This window comes from Antechinus flavipes, chromosome 3, assembly GCF_016432865.1.
Source record: "Antechinus flavipes isolate AdamAnt ecotype Samford, QLD, Australia chromosome 3, AdamAnt_v2, whole genome shotgun sequence".
In the NCBI taxonomy this organism is placed as follows: domain Eukaryota; kingdom Metazoa; phylum Chordata; class Mammalia; order Dasyuromorphia; family Dasyuridae; genus Antechinus; species Antechinus flavipes.
The window spans coordinates 416170872-416189517 of NC_067400.1; the positions used below are offsets into that span (position 1 = coordinate 416170872).

The window sequence follows — 18646 nt, forward strand, 5'->3', positions numbered from 1 at the left end:
AGGCATAAGGATAAATAAATACAGTAAAACCTCCATTAACTCAAATACTTAGTGAACAAATATTCTAGTTAATCATATTTTCTGGTCAACTGAATGTTAACCCGAAACTCCATTAAATACAACTACCATCATCACTGCTACCACATATGATGTTAAAAGTCTTTCTAGAGTATGAAAGCTTTCCTTCCTATATTATAGTCAACACAATTGACTCTTTGTGGATTTAGGATCATGTCATTTCTTGAAATCAATCAACATGCAGTTGCTATCATCAGTTACTACTATAATAATACTGATGCTTACATCAGTGTTCATTAACAGCACCGTACTTTGAGGAGGTATAAGGGACTGAGTCTTTTCTGAACTCCCAATTGCCCGAAATGAAATTTTTTTTTTTTTGGAAAATGGCTTTTCTGAGCAAATCCTTGGCAGGGTTTGTTACAGTGCCTCTCTGAAGCAGGATTCTGGTGAGTTGGGTCCCAGTTAATCGAGGTTTTACTGTATGCAACCATTTCTCTCAACTTTCACATGGCCTTCGTGGCTCATTTATGAACATAACTGTTTTGCCTGTGAAACAACCTCCTCATCTGTGTGTGTTTCCCTTCCCTTCCCCCTCCTCTACTCTCTTTCAGGTCCATACGTTCAGAGGTCCACACTGGTGTGAATACTGTGCCAACTTTATGTGGGGTCTCATTGCTCAGGGAGTGAAATGTGCAGGTACCACCTCTTCACTCTTCTCTTCATCCAATAACCCTAATGTTCGTTAATAAGCATGTATGGTGGGCCAGACACTGCGACTCCCATTTTGGGAGGGGATGGGCCCTCTATTTTGTTCCCACTTCCTCAAAGAAAAGCATCCTTCCTTTTCACACATTTTAGGGTTACTTTAGATAACATGGCACAGGCATTACGGTGATAGCTTGACTTTCCAAGGCGGAGAATTGTAGTCTTAGCCTTGATGCTGACATACTATGGTATGTAATTTCATTATCTTTCCTCTGGCTCTTGTGTCCTCGTGTGTAAGTGGGGATGATAGTACTGACCTACTGTTTCCTTTATAGAGTTGTGGCCTTAACAAAAAGTAATCATAAATTACTTTCCTGACCTCAAGTACTCTATGTGTTTGTGGCTAATAATGAGTGTCAGTATATTCTAGCATTCAGATGCTGGATTATTAAATAGAAGAATAGTCAGCTTGTTTAGAAAAAGATATGAAACTAGTTGAAAGCAAAGTGGCTATATTTAATATGAGCTTTTGATGTTCAAGTAACTAAATTTATAAAAATGATGTCAAAAAAGGCAATGTACAGAGAGCTATGTTTGTTGCCTTAGCAACTGAATTTTAAAGGTAACTTGTTAAACTGATTTTTTTCCCCACAAAGGCATTGTAAAATCAGATTAAAACCTTTTTTCTTACAAAAAGAATCTGCAAATTTCTCTAAGATGATTATTTGTTTTATCAAAAAAGTTTCACAAAAATCTTTGAATGAAAACACTGAAAAAGCATTCAACCCTTAATATTTTCTTTGTAACATTTTTAACTCTTATATATACAAGAATACTATTTGTGAATTATAATGCTGCTGTAATTTTAAGATTCACCCACTAAAGAAGTGACCCATTCAGGGAGTGCTTGAAATACTTTTGTGACAGGAGATAAAGTCGTTATTCAAATCACATGAAATCCATCTCTATAGAACTACTGTACTCTGAATTGGGCCTTTATTGAAACCAATCTGAATTCTGGCACAGACTTTTTTCCTTTTTCTTAAAAATGGTCATTTCATTTTTATTTATAATATTTAGTCATAGAGATCTCTTTATGTTACCTGAAAATATAAAAATGAAAAATTACTTTCTATATGTCCTTTAAAGTATGTTTATTCAGTCTAAAGCAGTCCTTTTAACAAGATGACAAAAAGCAAAGAAAAATGGATAAATTTTAACTTAGACCACTCTGGAAAGTTTATTATTTTGAATATCCCTCTTTCTTTTGTGACATGGCTTTGAAATCCCAAATATAAGTAGAACTTTATGTAGGATATCAAAGCTCAAAATGCCCAGTAAGTTCTGAGGTCCAACTTTTTCTTATTTATAAGTCATAATTTCTTTTTCAGTAAGTTGAGTTAAAAAAAAAAAAAACCTTAGTTCACTTCATTGAGGCTAAAAGTAACAATTCTCTGCTGTTAATTCCTTGAATCTTTTTGAAACATGTGACTAGAAGTAGAGATGTGAATTCATTGTTTCTGCCAGGATCCACTTGCGTAATAATGGGCAAATCATTTTACAGAGCTCTTTGGGTGTCAGTTTATAAATCTATGAAAAGACAAAATTGTAATAAATATTTTCTAAGACCCCTTCCAGCTCTAATATGGTATGAAGTAAATTTCTACAACTACCTCCATCGACTACTCAAAAGACTACCCTAAAATATACTAATGGTAACAAATCCATAGATGTTGATCACAGACCATGTGGTTTTTGTCAAAGAACACTGAAAATTGAATTTCTGTCTATCCTCTTTCTCCAAGAGCACTATTTATGAGTCAGTTTACTCAGAGTGAAGAAAAAAAAATCACCTTAACTTTTTGAATTGGGATTCCACCTATCAAGGAAGAATCTATTCTCAAATAACCTCAAAATTGTCATCTGACTACAATAGTGCTTTTTAAATGAACAGAGATAAATGGGGCATAGAGATCTTAACAGACTATCTAAATTGTTATTTCAAATGGCTTAAAGATGTAGAGTGAAAGAAATGAATGAATTAGAAGGGAAAGTCTCATAAAAATAAGACTGCATTATATGTCCTTGAAGCATCATTCCCTGGTATTGCCTCATTAACTTGAAGCATAAGAGCAAATCAACTGTTAAAAAAAGAAATCAGACTCTGAATCACAGTTTTCCATGACAAGTGACTACATTTCAATAAAAATTATTTCTAGTGTCCAGGCAAAGCCCTATTTCCCCACACTGTCTCCTTAAGTCTATGAGATACCCTTGATCATGATCCCCCCACCTTTCTAAAATAAAGAATTCTAAAGGTAAGAGGTGAACTAGGCATTATGGGAAATAACTCCAAAGAAAGAAAACAGGCCACTACTCATCACAAGATAGAGGCATTTATGTAATCTGGATCCTTGTGACAACTTGCCTTTGTGCTAGTTCCTTTTATCAAGGAACCATCAAACTGGAATAAAATTCAGAAGGATATTTAAAATCTTATTCTGCCAAAGGCATCAATTTTGCCTTCATTTTTGAATGATGCCATCAGACTAGCAAAGTTACTGTAAGCAATTAGAATGCACAGCTAATGGTTACTTGCTCTTGCCTCATAACAGGCTACTATGCACTGCAAGGCTGAGGGGCAATAGTAGACTTGGGCTGGGCATCCAGCCACCAACAGGAGCATTTGACAAGATAACAAGGCCATTGGTACCAGCATAAATCATTAAATAGTCTTTTTACAATCTGGAATTGAAAAAAAAATCAGTATCCTTAACCTCTCAATTCCAGAATTTTCCCTCCTCCTAGTTTTCTTTAAAGCTATTAAAATAATATTTCTATGGCTTATATAATTACAGCTTAGCCCTGGTGTTAATACTGCCACTGCTACTGAAATATTTGTCACAGTAAAGTGTATTGACTGTTGAAAATAAGGTTTGAAACTTATTTCATTGATCAGAGAACATAAATAATTTCCTCTAAAAGATACATACTTTTTAATCTAGGACTTATGAAATGCAAGTTTATGAGTTAAAGAAACTTATATTTGTGTTAATCAGCAAACATTTATTAAGGACCTACTATGTTGCCAGGGACTGTGTAAGTAACAGGGACATAAAGAATGGCAAAAGATACTCCTGGCTCTTAAAAAGCTCCTGGTTTAAGGAGGGAAACAACAGGCAAACAACTCATAAAGAATCTCATGTGTCCATGGACCCTTTTATAAGGGATCTTTTTTCCCTTCCAGGACCTTAATTGGATTTCTCTTCTGCCAGAACAATCAAAGGAGTTAAGTAGGAATCATAGTCATTTTTTAAAAATCAGAGCCTATGTTAGCAACTGATAACAAGGGCATTTTAGCAGTTATTTCTGACTTCACACACACACACACACACACACACACACACACACACACACACGGTATTCATCACAATGCTTTTATTATTTTAGTGTACCCTTTTCCGGACACTTCCATTAATAAAATGGTTTGAAGCTTTTCTAATGATAAAATTCAAGTGTAATACACCAGATATTCTGGCAGTTTAATGTTGAAGTTTAAAAATGGAATCCATGCCTTTTATGTAAAATGTAAAATTATGTGAAATTCACTGTATCTAATAAAAATTAATCAGATAGTTGCTTAAAACTCTGTGTACAAAATTAACCTCTGTACTGTTGAAGGTAAATCTTTTATCAATTGGATAAATATGACAAAATTATTTTCTTCAATATTAAATATGTTTATTCTAATATATGAAAGTACATCCTTAGTAGCTACTTTTTAAAATAAGGCAAACCATTAATTGACAAGCAGTTGTTGACTTCTTATTATGTGCTGGGCTCTGTGCTTTACTCGGGAGCCACTAAGTCACAATTGAAACTGTTTTCAAGAAGCTCAAGAAGCTGGCATTCTTTTGAAAAAGCAACCAGAAGAGTTTAAAAACAAAACTTTTATTCCAATCATTTTTAATTTGTGGGCATAGGTCAGGATTAATATAAATTTCTTAATTCTTCAACATGGGGGCAGAGTTATGTAATTACTTCATTCTACTAATAGAACAAAGTCAATATGAACTATTTTCCTTCAAAAGTGTTTGTTTGTTTGTTTGTTTTTAGCTTATTAGATTTGAAGCATAATTTCTATTTGAGAATTAAAGCATGGAGCATATAAAAAGATAGCTTGAGTTGACGTACCAAATAAGATTCTTTTATCTTCCCCAATATTTTATCCTAAAAGAATAAAATATTTAAATTGTGCTTTTTGATGCTTATTTCAATATGTGTGCTCCATTCTTATTAGTTTTTTTTTTCAATTAGGAAAAAAAGATGTGATTTAATATCAACTTAAAAATCTTGACCCAATGAAGAGGTACAACAACTGGATTTACTTTTATGGTCTTTCTCCCTCCTTGCCCTTATCTCTTAGTATTTATAGTGTAGCACTTCCCTGGAGGCAAAACAAAACCTGGAAGTTATAGGACTTTATAAATAAAAGTACAAAAACCAAATAAAGTCTTATTGGCCACATGAAGCATTGATATCCTGCCAGTATCTGAAATAGCAGTTTTTTGATAGAGCTCAGAAATACTATACAGCACTAAGAAATAAAAGAATACTTTATTATAGCAACTCTACTTGTATTTTGAGTTTTTAAGGAACTTCATGACAAAAATCAGTTCTTTAAAAGTGACTACAACATTTAGAAGTATACAATTTTTTAGTAATTTTATTTTCTTCAATGAAATACAGAATGGCCATTTGGATAAGAATTTTTTTCTCCTTTTCCTTCTATCTCTAAACATGATACAGTTGTGATGTCAGTTTTTTCACTGAGTGAATGGCAGAAGTTTAAAATAAGAGGAAATTAAGACTATGCCTATAAAGAATGCATAGGAAAACAGGAAAATTTGAATTGTGCCAAATATCAGATATTTAATGTCATAAGTAGAGAATATCTGAATATTTTATTGCCCACATTTTTATTCAGATGTTGTGGCATAATGATATATAACCAGCCTAACTGCCACCATTCTGCCTTTTAAAGAATTTCCACTTCCAGATTCACACAGGGAAAGGACTCTGGTAATAAAATATAACTGTATGGTAAGTTTCATCATTCATCTTTTTTAAGCTTAATAGACCAATTATTTGTAAGCTACTTTTAGAATTAATTTTGAAATTTTCTTAGGACCTTAAATGAGATAATCAGACAAAATGTTATAGTATATCCTTTATTACTTTGTTCTGAAGAACAAAATAATAAATGTGGCCTAATACTTATTACTGGGTTAGAATATATTCATGAATCAATTCAAAGGCACCTGTTCTTGGAAAAACAACTCAGATACAAACAATCCTCTTCATATGTGACAGACAACATTGTTATTATATGTCACATTGTAAATTGTTGTTACAAATGCTCTAGACATTTATATGGATTATTTCTCTCTTGTAAAATAACAATCCTGTAAAATATTGCAACCAGTGTTTTCACCCAGAACTGAAATTGAATTCAAATCAAACAATACATGGGAATAGGTCTTGAAAATTAGAGAGCATTTCACATATGGAAAATGGTTTTACTTTCTGTTTTGGTTGATTGTAAAATTCTAGCTAATATGTCATGGATTATAAACTTCTACCAACACAGGATATTTCAAAAGTCTTAGTATAGTTTTAAGCTACTAAAGCTTAAAATGTAGTTTATTTTTCACTCAAAATGTTGATCGTTTTGTATGATAGACAGGGACTCTAAAATTACATTAAAGGAGAAAAGCTACAGAAACTTTAAAAAAAAATAGGGAAAGCAGCAACAGCTTAATTTGACATTTTGCCATTAACCTATAGTAAACCCTTGGAAAAACCCACTTAGGTTTTATTGATTAGGTTGGGTTTGGTTTCCTGTGTGGAAAAGTAGGGAACTATTTATCTGGTCTTATCTAGTAAAGACCTTACAAAAAGCTTTGACTGGTAAGTCCTTGAAACATTTCTTTGATCAAATCAATAATTTATTCAAAGAAGGTTCAGATTGGGCTACAGCATTATAAAGGCATTCAGATAAACCACTAGCTACTGTGTTTCCATGGTGCAAATGCTATGAAATTTTTGTCAGTAGGCCTACTATTCATTCATTTACAAACCAATGGGTCAAAAGAGATGAGTCTTTTGTTTTCCATTTAAGATAACTTAACTATATACATACACATATACATGCATATGTGTCTATACATATGTACTTATACACACACACACACACACACACACACACACACATATATATATACACAAGCATGTGTATAAGGCGGGGGGGAAGTGCTCAATACATATTTGTTGAATCCAGTTCAACAAGTATTTATTAGGCAACCACTTGTCCAGTCTAACCTAACATCAACCCCATTGAGTAATTGGAGGTCTCCAGTGATAAGAAACCAAACTACCTTTTTTTACTCTACGTTTTGCTTTTAGTTAGCACTAATTATTAAGAAGTACCACATCTCCAAACTCTGCTCCTGTCTTATTAAACTGTAGTATGCCACAGTAGTTTCAATCTATTGCTTCTATTCGACATCCTAAAATAAATCTAAGCCTTCTATAATATAGGCAATAGAGAGCTACTTCTAAGTACTTAATTTGGGATGTATCTACATACTTAACTGTAACTTTCAAATATAATTTATCATCTGATTTATTACTTCTAAACCCCAAATAATGGTACATCCACGTAGAATGTTTAGTTCTGTATCTTGATCAATTGGCTACCATGAAATAGACTGTTGTTGAACAAATCAACCAAAAGTTCTACTCAAAAGTAATTATAATGTTTTTGTTCCAAAATATATTGGCTCAGCTCCATTTAAGTTCACAAAAAGCCAACTCATATTTTTCACTTAGTTGACAATATTAATATATTTCATTCAAAGACTATAAAAAAAGTAAATTTGTTGTTATTGAATTTCTTCCAATTGAGACTTTATTGTTCCTAACATACTTTGGATAATGTTAAGAAAACAGATCTTTTTTATTCTTGTAAGCCCTCTAGGGAATAAAGACCCCAAAATTTAATTATAATTCCCTTGAAATAGAGAAACAAAAGTATCTCAGAAATATTTTTAAATTTGTATTATATCTAGAAAATATTTAGGTTCTGTGAACTGAAGAGTTAGAAATACATTTGTCACATTCTTAATTCATAAAACTAAAAATATCAAATGATTACAGTAATCCTGCAAGTTAAAAGAAAGATAAAGGGTAAAAAAAAATGAATCACTTGTATTCTTTTTGTGACTTTAAGTAAATATAGCATATCAATATTATTAAGATTTTCACTGATTTGGAAAACATGAGTATAGATTGAGGAAAATGTTCTTTCCTTTGGTTTGATGAAATGGAACTAATTACATTGCTAAAAATGAATGCAAAAAAGAATAGTTGCTTTTAACTAATTTGCTTAGAATATTTTGGAAGCAATCAGGTCATAAATATTTGCTTAGGAATGTGTTCTTTCCACCTTTTTTTTTTTTCCTTTTCTAGATTGTGGTTTAAATGTTCATAAGCAGTGTTCCAAGATGGTTCCCAATGACTGTAAACCAGACTTGAAGCATGTCAAAAAGGTGTATAGCTGTGACCTTACAACACTAGTAAAAGCACATATCACTAAAAGGCCAATGGTAGTCGACATGTGCATTCGAGAAATTGAATCTAGAGGTAAGATGTTTTTCTTTGATGACTTCCTTTCTTCCTAATCTGTTTTATGATCCAGGTTATCAGGGGTTTGCCTCAATTTGAGTCCCAATGGTTTAATGGACACCCTTCTTGTTCTTCAAAGATGCTTTTCCTGATTTGCATCTTTTTTAATGAGTGGAGAACTAGGGAAAAAAGAGAGTTATCCATATTCTACAGACCAAATGATCCATAAGCCTGAAATTAATTACCATGACCATTACTTTAAAAGGGGCACTTCAAGTTTTAATTAACTAGCTATGAGAAAATTTATTTTGAAAACATATTTAAATATTCTATTTCCATTCTGCAGAAATCAACTTTAAATTCACTTCCACGAATATTTAATTGTTTGTTTATGATGAAGGTATTTGCTTCTTGGTGGACTTGTAAATGTCTGTCCATTTTTCGAAGGTCATAGATCTCTTGGGCCTGAAGAAGATGAGAAAATAGGCTCAATTAACATAACATTAGCCAAGAATTAGATCTTTCCCTCCAGGGACTACACCAGCCTTACAAATGCCATGGTTCTGTGAATATGACTAATCTCAATGTTCTTTTTCTTTTTTTTTTAAGTTATCTTATAATTGGCCTGATACTGTTATTTCCCATAAGGCTTACCATATTTGATCTAATTTTACTAAATGATTGTGAACTAAATATGAGGGCTCAGTTGACAGTAGGTCAGGGTTAAAGGATGAGATGAACTGGTTTTACTTTTAAAAGTATGGCTAAATTACTAATGCTCATGTCTCTGAGCAAATCTTTTTGATATCTTACCTATCCAGCACAGAATTAAAAAAGGAATTTAGAATTTAGAGGAAAAGAACATAATTCTAAACTATTTCATTTGGCTCACATGTTGTTCATTTACAGGTCTTAACTCTGAAGGACTCTACAGAGTCTCAGGATTTAGTGACCTTATTGAAGATGTAAAAATGGCATTTGACAGAGGTATGTTCTTAAGCCTGTTTTTAACAGCAAGATTCGTTTCTGAAATCCAAAAATTTATACTTTTTTGTTTATTTGTTGCCTTTTGTTTTTACAATAGTTATTTTCCCCAAACTCCATCCCTATTTATGACTGCATCCTTCCTTATAAGAAAAACATTTAAATAAAACCAACCAAGTGGTTACATGGCTAAGAGTATATATATACTTTGCATCTATGATCTATCACTTCTTTGCTGAAAAGAGGGATTAATGTTTAATAATCATTTCTTCAACATCAATATTTTTCATTACAACTTATTGGAGTTCAGTTGCCTCTTAGAATTGATATCATTCACATCTTTATTGTCGTTCTGTATTTTTTCCCTTGGTTCTTCATGCATAACTGCATTGCTTAGCACAGGTCTTCCCACATTTTTCTGAATTCCTCATATTCATCATTGTAAAGTGATAAATATCCTTTTACAATTCATACACACAGAGTTTGTTCAGCCACTTTTCAGTCACTGGGCACCCAATTTTGTTTCCAATTTTTTTGCTATTAGCAGCAAGATTCTTAACATATTACCAAAGCACATTATATTATATTTTATGTAACTGATTTATTTTTGTTCAGGTGACTTTTTAAACATGCTTCAAATGAAGAACCATAATGAATTGCTATTTATTTCTTGAATGGCTTGAATGCAAACTACCAGACCTAGAAGTGCTGAATTATAAAATTCAACAAAGTTTCCCATACCAGAGTTTGAGTATTCAAAACCAATGCCATTTCCTCCAAAATAGAACCAGAGCGATGACATTGCTAGGAACAAAAAAGAGAAAGGGAAGGAAGAATATTTAAGCTGGTACTTATCTGATATTTCCCTGGTACAAATCTGATAGCCCAGTTCTGCCTGTATTATCTGAACTTCCCTTTGCAACAAGGTCAACATCTCACTAAATTTCAATTAAAAAAATTAAAAGTGATAAGACAAGCCATACATACTTTACTTGGACATTCATGAGAGCATGAAGAAGTGAAGTGGAGGTTGCCTGGATTTAGGACATGTTTTCCAACTCTTAAGAATCTGCAAAAAAAGGGGTAGAAGTTCAATGGGATTTATTTTTTACAAAAAAGTAAATTAAGATATCACCATAGTTTTTCAGTGTAACAATTGCTTTAAATACTGCAATAGAGTGATGCTGGAGAGAAAAAACAACCCTGAAAGATACCAAAACTTAGAACTTGAGTGAATGGACAAAAAACAAAACCAAAAAAACAAACAAAAAAGCTATCTTTTTCAAGAGCCTATTTTGTCATTTTATTTCTCATTCTCTCCCCATGCTCTTTTCTACCTTTATTTTAGGAGAAGCCTTTATCCAGCCATCCCAATTCCCCAGTAAACTTATAGGTAATTGTTCAATTGTGTCCAGTTTTCATGACCCCATTTGGGGTTTTCTTGGCAAAGATACTGGAGTAGTTTGCCATTTTTCTTCTCAATTTCCAGATAAGGAACTGAGACAAACACTGTTAGATGATTTGCCCAGCATCACACAACTAGTGTCTGAGGCCAGATTTAAACTCTGAAAGATGTCTTCTTATTTCCTAACCTAGTACTCTATCCACTGTGCCATATAGAAACTTATAAAGAAGAAAAAAAATTTTCTTCAAATAACAATGTAATAAGGTAAAGTCTCCATTATATGATAGAAAAGAATAAGGAAAATGGAGAATATCCCAGGCTTTTACTTTCCCAAAATGAAATCAGTTTAATGGAGAGATTTCTCTTCATCTCTCTTTGAATACCATTTGGCCACCCTAAATTCCTATGCTTACTAGAGTCTGTAGGGAATCCGGCATTGATAGAGGAATTGAATGTTTCCATGACCCCAAAACCAGTTGAGTGATCCCTCATCCACTTGGTCTAGTTCAGATATAGAAATTCAGTTCCCAGGGGACTGCAGTGACAGCTCTGAAAATTCACAGTTAGGGTAAAAAGCTCAGCCCTACAGAGATACTCTCTAAGGGGGTATTTCTGATTGCTCAGGAATCTGGGCCAGCACTAGGGCTGTTTCAAAAGATCTGAATTGCCCTAGAGCAGTTCTCAAAGAGAAGAAAAAAAGAGAATGAAAGGAATCAAAAATATCTAAGAGAGAGTGCAACTTAGGAATATTATTTTAACCTCAAATAAGATAAAAATGAAGGTAAGAACCACAGATGGCCAAAATGAACAGTAGCTCATTGTAGTTTACCTTTAATGAATAAAATAATAAAATGAAATCCAGAAGTCTTTTTCTTTTTTTTTTTTTAAGATATACCCACTCAATGAATTTAAAAACATAGTCAACTCTTATCAAGATGTAAAATTCAGTCCCACATATTTAATGCCTGCTAAATGGCCAATATTTTTATATGCCTTTTGGAAGATACAAAAGAAATAAGAATGTGACCTCCAGATCTAATGAACTTCTACTGTAGTTGAGAAAACAAGACATGGAGAGTATCCAGTCAGAGAGTAGAGATAATGAATTAGGCAGAATAGTGCCATTTATAGCTAGCCTGGATTAAAATAAAAAATTGTATGTGAAATTTTAGTGTGTAGTTAATATCCATATCCATAGTGCTTGAACAAATGTATCTCCTAGCTGATATATTGTATGTGGTAGACACTATTTATTTGTTGGACAAGTAATTGACTCAAACACCTGTTAGGTAAAGAGTGCTAACTCAAGTGCTAGTTATCCCCCAAAAGATATGAGATTTGTCTTTGTCCTCAAAGGGCTTACATTCCAGTTAGTAAAGTATACTGAACCAAATGAGAGGTATAATGGTTTATGCTGTAGTACTCCAGAGGAGGGAGAGATCATGGAATCCTGGGAAATTAATAGAAAGGATAAAGGAAAGTATCCCAAGCAATGAGGAAAATCATAAGCAAAGCTACTTTGATGAGAAACCCATGGTATAGTTTGGGAAATACTGAAAAAGTTAGTTCCACTGAGCAGAAATAAAAATAATTTTGGCCATCTGTGGTTCTTACCTTCATTTTTATCTTATTTTATCTTATTTGACATTAAAATAATATTCCCAAATTGCACTCTCTCTTAGATATTTTTGATTCCTTTCATTCTCTTTTTTTCCTCTCTTTGAGAAATGTACAAGGGTGATCAGAGACCAAGGTGTGAAGGGCCTTCAATGTCAGACTTAGAAACTTGGCCTTTCTTCAGAAGACAGAGGAGAACCAAAAAAAAGTATAATAGAGTTAAGAATTAAAAGTGACATTAAAAATAATTAAGCATAACCTCTTCATTTGTAGATGATGAAATTGAGGTCCAAAGAGATTAGGTGATTTGTTTAAGGCCATAGATGATGAGTAACTGAACCAGAATTTCAATCCAGAACTTCTGACTCCATGTGTTATACATACTTTCTACCATAATATGAGGTATGAACTATGAAGAGCAATGTTTTTGAAAAATTTAGCATCTCACTTTCATCATTCTATAATTTATTGTATTTCTAATTATTTCACTTTTCCTCTATAACTTTAAGCAATTATATGCCTCCATGCACACAGCTGTGACCATTTCCACTCAAGAAGAAAGCAAAAAAGGCTATGGAAAGGAATAGGAATATTTTAGATGATTAAATCTTAAATCTCCTGTAAACTAAAATTATAAATTTTTTAACTTAGGGAAATGGATAACATATTCAATTAATACAGGTTTGAAGAACTGGGTTTTTAATAGATTATGTTGAAATTTTCCTAAACTTATTACATATTTCTAAAAGAAACAAGCCTGTGGTATTCCATTAGTTTCTATTTAGATTGCTGAAAAACCAGGAGAGTCTTTTCTCTGTTACATCCTTAAACAAGAGCAAATAAGCAACCTTGCTGTGAATATACTGAAAAAATGGATTTGGCTTTTCACTGAAAGATATCCCAAATTTGGAATTATGATGGAAACTCTGATTGCACAATGATAAATCTTTAAAAATGGTATCAACCCTAACTCTCACCTCCAGGTTTGTCATTTTTCCTGTTGAGCAATACTATAAGTAATTATTTATTTTAAATTTTAACTTCCTTAAAAGATGGTGAAAAGGCAGACATTTCTGTGAACATGTATGAAGATATCAATATCATCACTGGCGCACTTAAGCTGTACTTCAGAGATTTGCCAATTCCACTCATCACGTATGATGCCTATCCCAAATTTATAGATTCTGCAAGTAAGTATGTGGATTCTATATTCAGAATAATTGCATATACTTGTTTTTGAATTTTCCTCTTCCCTGTAATTCTGTGTCTTAAATGTATCTCACACAGCTTATGAGTGAGAAATAGCTTGCTATTTTCCATGGATCTTCAGGATTGGAACATTAAGACAGATTTTTCACATTATTTTTCCTAATAATGATGATTCATTATTTCAAACATAGTAATGTTTTTTTTTTAACATTCTAGGATTTTTTTCCAATAAGATTCGGGTCAGAGAAAATCTCTTTCTCGGAGGCATATTTTAGCTACAAACCCAAAGTTTATTTGCCAAATTTTATTTATGCAGTGGAAATCATACTTGTAATTCAGACCTCTAAAAAACGCAACTCTATGTTGTTCTTCTTAAATATTAGCATTTCTGTTACTCAGAAAAGACAAGTTAATTCTGCTAGTTGGTTTTTTTTTTCTTCAGCCCCAAACCAAATGTTGCCTTGATCCTTAAATAATAACATCATTTCCTTAGCAACACTGATTTGCTTTCTGACTTGGGAACCAGAGAACAAACTTTCTTTGTTTGAGTCTGTAGTTTCCCATATGTAGCTTTTGTTGAAGATTTTTGTGGTTTGGTCCCATGTAGGGCTAAATTCTTGCCATTGAGCTAGCATTTCTATGTAGAGAAGAGAAATTCAAAGTTGGAGGCTTCCTTTCTCTGGCTTGCAGGGATCTCCATTTTGGTATGCATGAACAATCCTGGGTTTCTACCATAGGTCATTAACTTCTTTTATATCAGAGAATTGACACAGAGCAGACTCTGGGATAGCCAGGGAAGAGGGTGGGAATTACCCTGTCTTCTTGTTTTCTTTTGTGTTGGTTTCCTCCCCTGGGAATTTCCTAGGTTATGAGGCCAAATCCCAGTTCTTCAGAAGCTCTCCTATTATATTCCTTTCTTTCATGGCTGAAAAAAGAACAAGAATCAACTTTGGAGAGTCCTATTAAAAGAAAGCTTCTCTGCTGCTTTTTGTACATCAAGAGGATAACCTTTCTATTGCATTTAATGACATCAGCAATGTTACCCTTGCCACATTACCCTTTACCAAGCTATCTCAGATGACTTAACTTGCCTTTACTGCTTTAAACCCCATAACACTAAGGGAAAAATATTCATTATCCTCTTATTCTCTGGCACTCAAATCCCTTTCACAATCTGACTTCAATTTATTTATCTTTCTAGATTAATTTTATGTTGCTCATCCACTTATAATTTGTATTGCAGCCAAATTGACCTTGCTCTTCCTAGTACAGAACATTACATTTCCTATCTCTACACCTTTGGATAGGCTGTCACCCCTGAATGCTCTTTTTCCCTACCTCCCCTTCTTGGAACTTCTAGTTTTAACACCTTAATTCAAGTGCCACTTCTGAGACAAAGTTCATCCAAACTCTGCCTACCAATCAATCAATCAACCGTAAACATTTATCTTACTATATACCATGAACTATATGAGGCTCTGGGGATTTAAGTGCGAAGTATGAAATAGTCACTAATGGCAAAGAGCTTACATTCTAAGAGACTATAAGAGAGTCTATGTATGTATGTATATGTGCATGTATATATACTTATACATAGCATAAATAAAAATAATAAATGCAAAAAGATATCTATACATATATATTTGTATATCCCATAAATATATATGGGATAGGGGAAAGTTTCATATAGAAAATGATATATGAGCTCTATCTTATAGAAAGAGAGGGAAGTTGAGCTGTATCTTATAGGAAGAGGACTGAAAGTACATTTCAGACACAGAGGTTGGCCAATACAAAGTCACAAGGATGAGAAATGAAGTGGTGTACTTGAGGAAGAAAGAGAAAATCAATTTAATTTTATCATGGAATATAAGATGAGCGAATATAATGTATAGTGAGACTTGAAAGATAGGCTGAAACCAAGCTGAACAGAAGAGTTTATATTTTATGCTAAAGCTAGAATTGATTGAATAGGGAGCATCACATGGTCATATTTGAGCATAAAGAAAATGTCTTTAGTGGCAGTACAAAGACTGGACTAGTGACTAGAGTGGACTATTCTTGAACTTATGTCTACATGTGTGTATATATCTATATCTATATCTACCTATCTATGTACCTACCTACCTATTTATCTAATCATATATCTAATATCTATCTATACCTGTGTGTATATGCAGGCTATTATACTCCAGACTCTCCTTCTATACTTTCCCTACAATGCCCTAGAAACCTCTTCATTCTAGAAGCTCATGTCAGCTCTGAATGTCACACATTGGATGGAAGTACCTTTCATCTCTGTAGGACTTCCTGCTGATTGGTTGGTTCTTTCTGGAGTTTCCATTTTAAGAAGGATGCCCAGGTCACCCATGTCTTTATTCCTCTACATTCTCCTCTTGAACTTTTCTATGGAACCCTTATGCTGCTGAATCCTTTCATCTCTTCCATGACTTTTTCCAACTCCCTCATATTTGTTGTATTCCTCTATTAGAAATAAACTCCTTGAGGTCAGGGACTGCATATCTTTCTACCTGAATTTTTATCCCTAGTGCTTAATACAACACCTGGCACACAGTAAGCACTTAATGTTTACTGACGACTTTTTAGCAACTATATACATGTTTTGAATATATACATAAACATTTTTATATATGCATATATGTACATGTATGGATTTAAGAGTTGTTTACATAAAGGTGATAATTAAACTTATTGGAGCAGAAGAGAACCTGCTATTTTTAAAAATTACTTTATTTTGTATTTACTTATCAGTATACATATTGTTTCACTATTGGGGAATGTAGACTCTTCAAGAGCAGGAACTTTTTGATTTTTATTAACCCAGAGTCTATCACAATCCAAAATGTGATTGATCATTTTTATTGAATGTTGTTGAATTAATCTCCTTGATGAATTGAATTGATCCCCTTCCCCAATGTACCTTTCCTCATGCTAGATGGTCTATTAAAATGTATTTCCAAACTCAAATAATCAAACTCCCCTTTTTTCCTTTTTGTTCCCTAAACTCACAAAACTTCTCTTTCTTAGTGAAGCTCTCCCAAATGAACTGGTCTCTGAGCGATTTATCCTTTTAGTTTCCATGACACCAAGAACCTAAGCAGTAGATCTGAATTTATGTACTCTCTAAGCTTATAGTTTGTGGTCTCTAAATACAAAAAAAATTACTAAATTACTAAGGGGGAAGAATTATGGCTCTAGGGCTTAAATCATATCATCATCTAAAATAAAATTCAGTTGCCTTTTCCTAATGTAGAAGCAATACTCCAGCTCCTTTTTAGCTTAATGATAACAAACTCACAAGACAAGTCATTTTTTACAGCTTTAAAATACCAGAAATGAGATCTAGTTAGCAATGCTAAAAGAAAAAAAGTCCCGACTCCCTCTTTTATATATAATATTACACACACACACACACACACACACACACACACACACACACACTTTTTAATTATCTATCTATCTTGGATACCCAACTCTAATTGGAGAAATTTTTGATTTTTAAAAAAAGATTTTTTATTTAAGTCAGTGTATTTCAGTAGACATTTGTTAAGCATGTATTGTGCCAGCCAAAATGCTAAGTACTACCTATATAAAGAATAAAAAAACCAGAATGGCCTCTGCTTTCAAGAGGTTTATATTTGTGGGGGGAGAACAGGAAAATATACACACATAGATAAATACAAAGAAATTCTAGGGAAGTTTGTTGTAGGCAAGAGAAAGATCAGAACACCAGAGGGATGGGGCTGACATGGATGGTTAGAAAGAGGTTGTGATTATGGTATTGAAAACATTAACCTTTATGTTTTATTTGACAACAGCATCAATAACATTGTTCTCAAAAAGGCCAGAAAGAACATTTCAGATGTTACTATGTATAGAACAGACAGTGCATGTGAGGGACTTTTTCCACCTGATAAGGTCTAAATTGTATAACCATCTTTTACTCTAGATGATTTATTTTCCATTTATAATGAGAGTAGAATCATTAAGATGCTTTCACTTAAAGCTATTTTTGTATACACATAAGCCAATTGAAAAATATAGTTTTCAGTTCTTCCAATTGAATTAGTTTTTAATTGCATCCTGGTTCAATTATTGATATGGATGTTGAACAAAAAAGCATTTGTCATGTGCTAATACAATTTTATTTTTTGTGTGTTTGTTGCTTTCTTCTCCCTAGAAATTTCCAAGGTTATCCAGTTCTTTTGAAATTCACACATTATATTATTTTTAATAACTAAAAACAAACCAGGAATAAACTATGGAGAACAGTTCTAAAATATTATTTCATCCCTAGGGATATATTTTTTAACCAAGGCAGATCATGTAAGGAGTTGCTATCCGTCTTCCCCACCCCCTCAAAAAAAAAAAAAAAACCATTGCCTTGAACTCCAATTCTCTGTTGGATAAGTCTGAAAATTAATGCTGGTTTTCAGATAACATTCTCTTCCAGGCCCTTTTTTTTTCTTTCCAGTTTTTGAAGGACTTTGTCCATGATTGAGTTACACTGCTATAACCTTTGAATATCAAGTCACTCTCCCCACCTATAATAGTGAAACATTGTAGTTGAACTCCCCTTCTCTTCTTTCTTCTCCCTCTTCCTCTTTTTCCCTCCCTCCACTCCTTTTTTCCTCTACCTCTCTTTCTCTCTCTTTTCCTTTTCCTTTCTCTTTCCTCCTCTTCCTCTTTTCTCTCTCTGAATTTATACATACATATATGTACATATATATACATACAGAGAGAGAATTATTTATGCAAGTATAAATTTTTATTTCTATTTTCATCTTCCTTTCATGTCATACTTTGGGGGATAGAGAGGGATAGAAGGTAGTTCTATGGCGTATGATACAGTTTTAGGAACTCACCATGTATTAGTTCAGGTTTATTGAGCACAAATTCCTGAACATAGTGTAAGCATTTAATTTACATTTCTGCTGTTGGTACCATCATTTATGGAGCTTTCTATTTCAAGTGCATGTTTTGTTTATTTATAGTTTT

The 18646-nt window shown here is 33.0% G+C and overlaps 1 protein-coding gene across 1 annotated transcript in view; it reads left to right on the forward strand.

Moving 5' to 3' along the window:
* The window catches only part of CHN1 (chimerin 1), a 265138-nt gene that overhangs the window by 237873 nt on the left and 8619 nt on the right, over positions 1 to 18646 (forward strand). Inside the window, exons 9-12 of the mRNA XM_051986172.1 lie at positions 633 to 717; positions 8257 to 8430; positions 9322 to 9399; positions 13471 to 13608. Of these exons, the coding sequence (XP_051842132.1) occupies positions 633 to 717; positions 8257 to 8430; positions 9322 to 9399; positions 13471 to 13608 (475 nt within the window). The remainder of the gene's footprint in view (positions 1 to 632; positions 718 to 8256; positions 8431 to 9321; positions 9400 to 13470; positions 13609 to 18646) is intronic.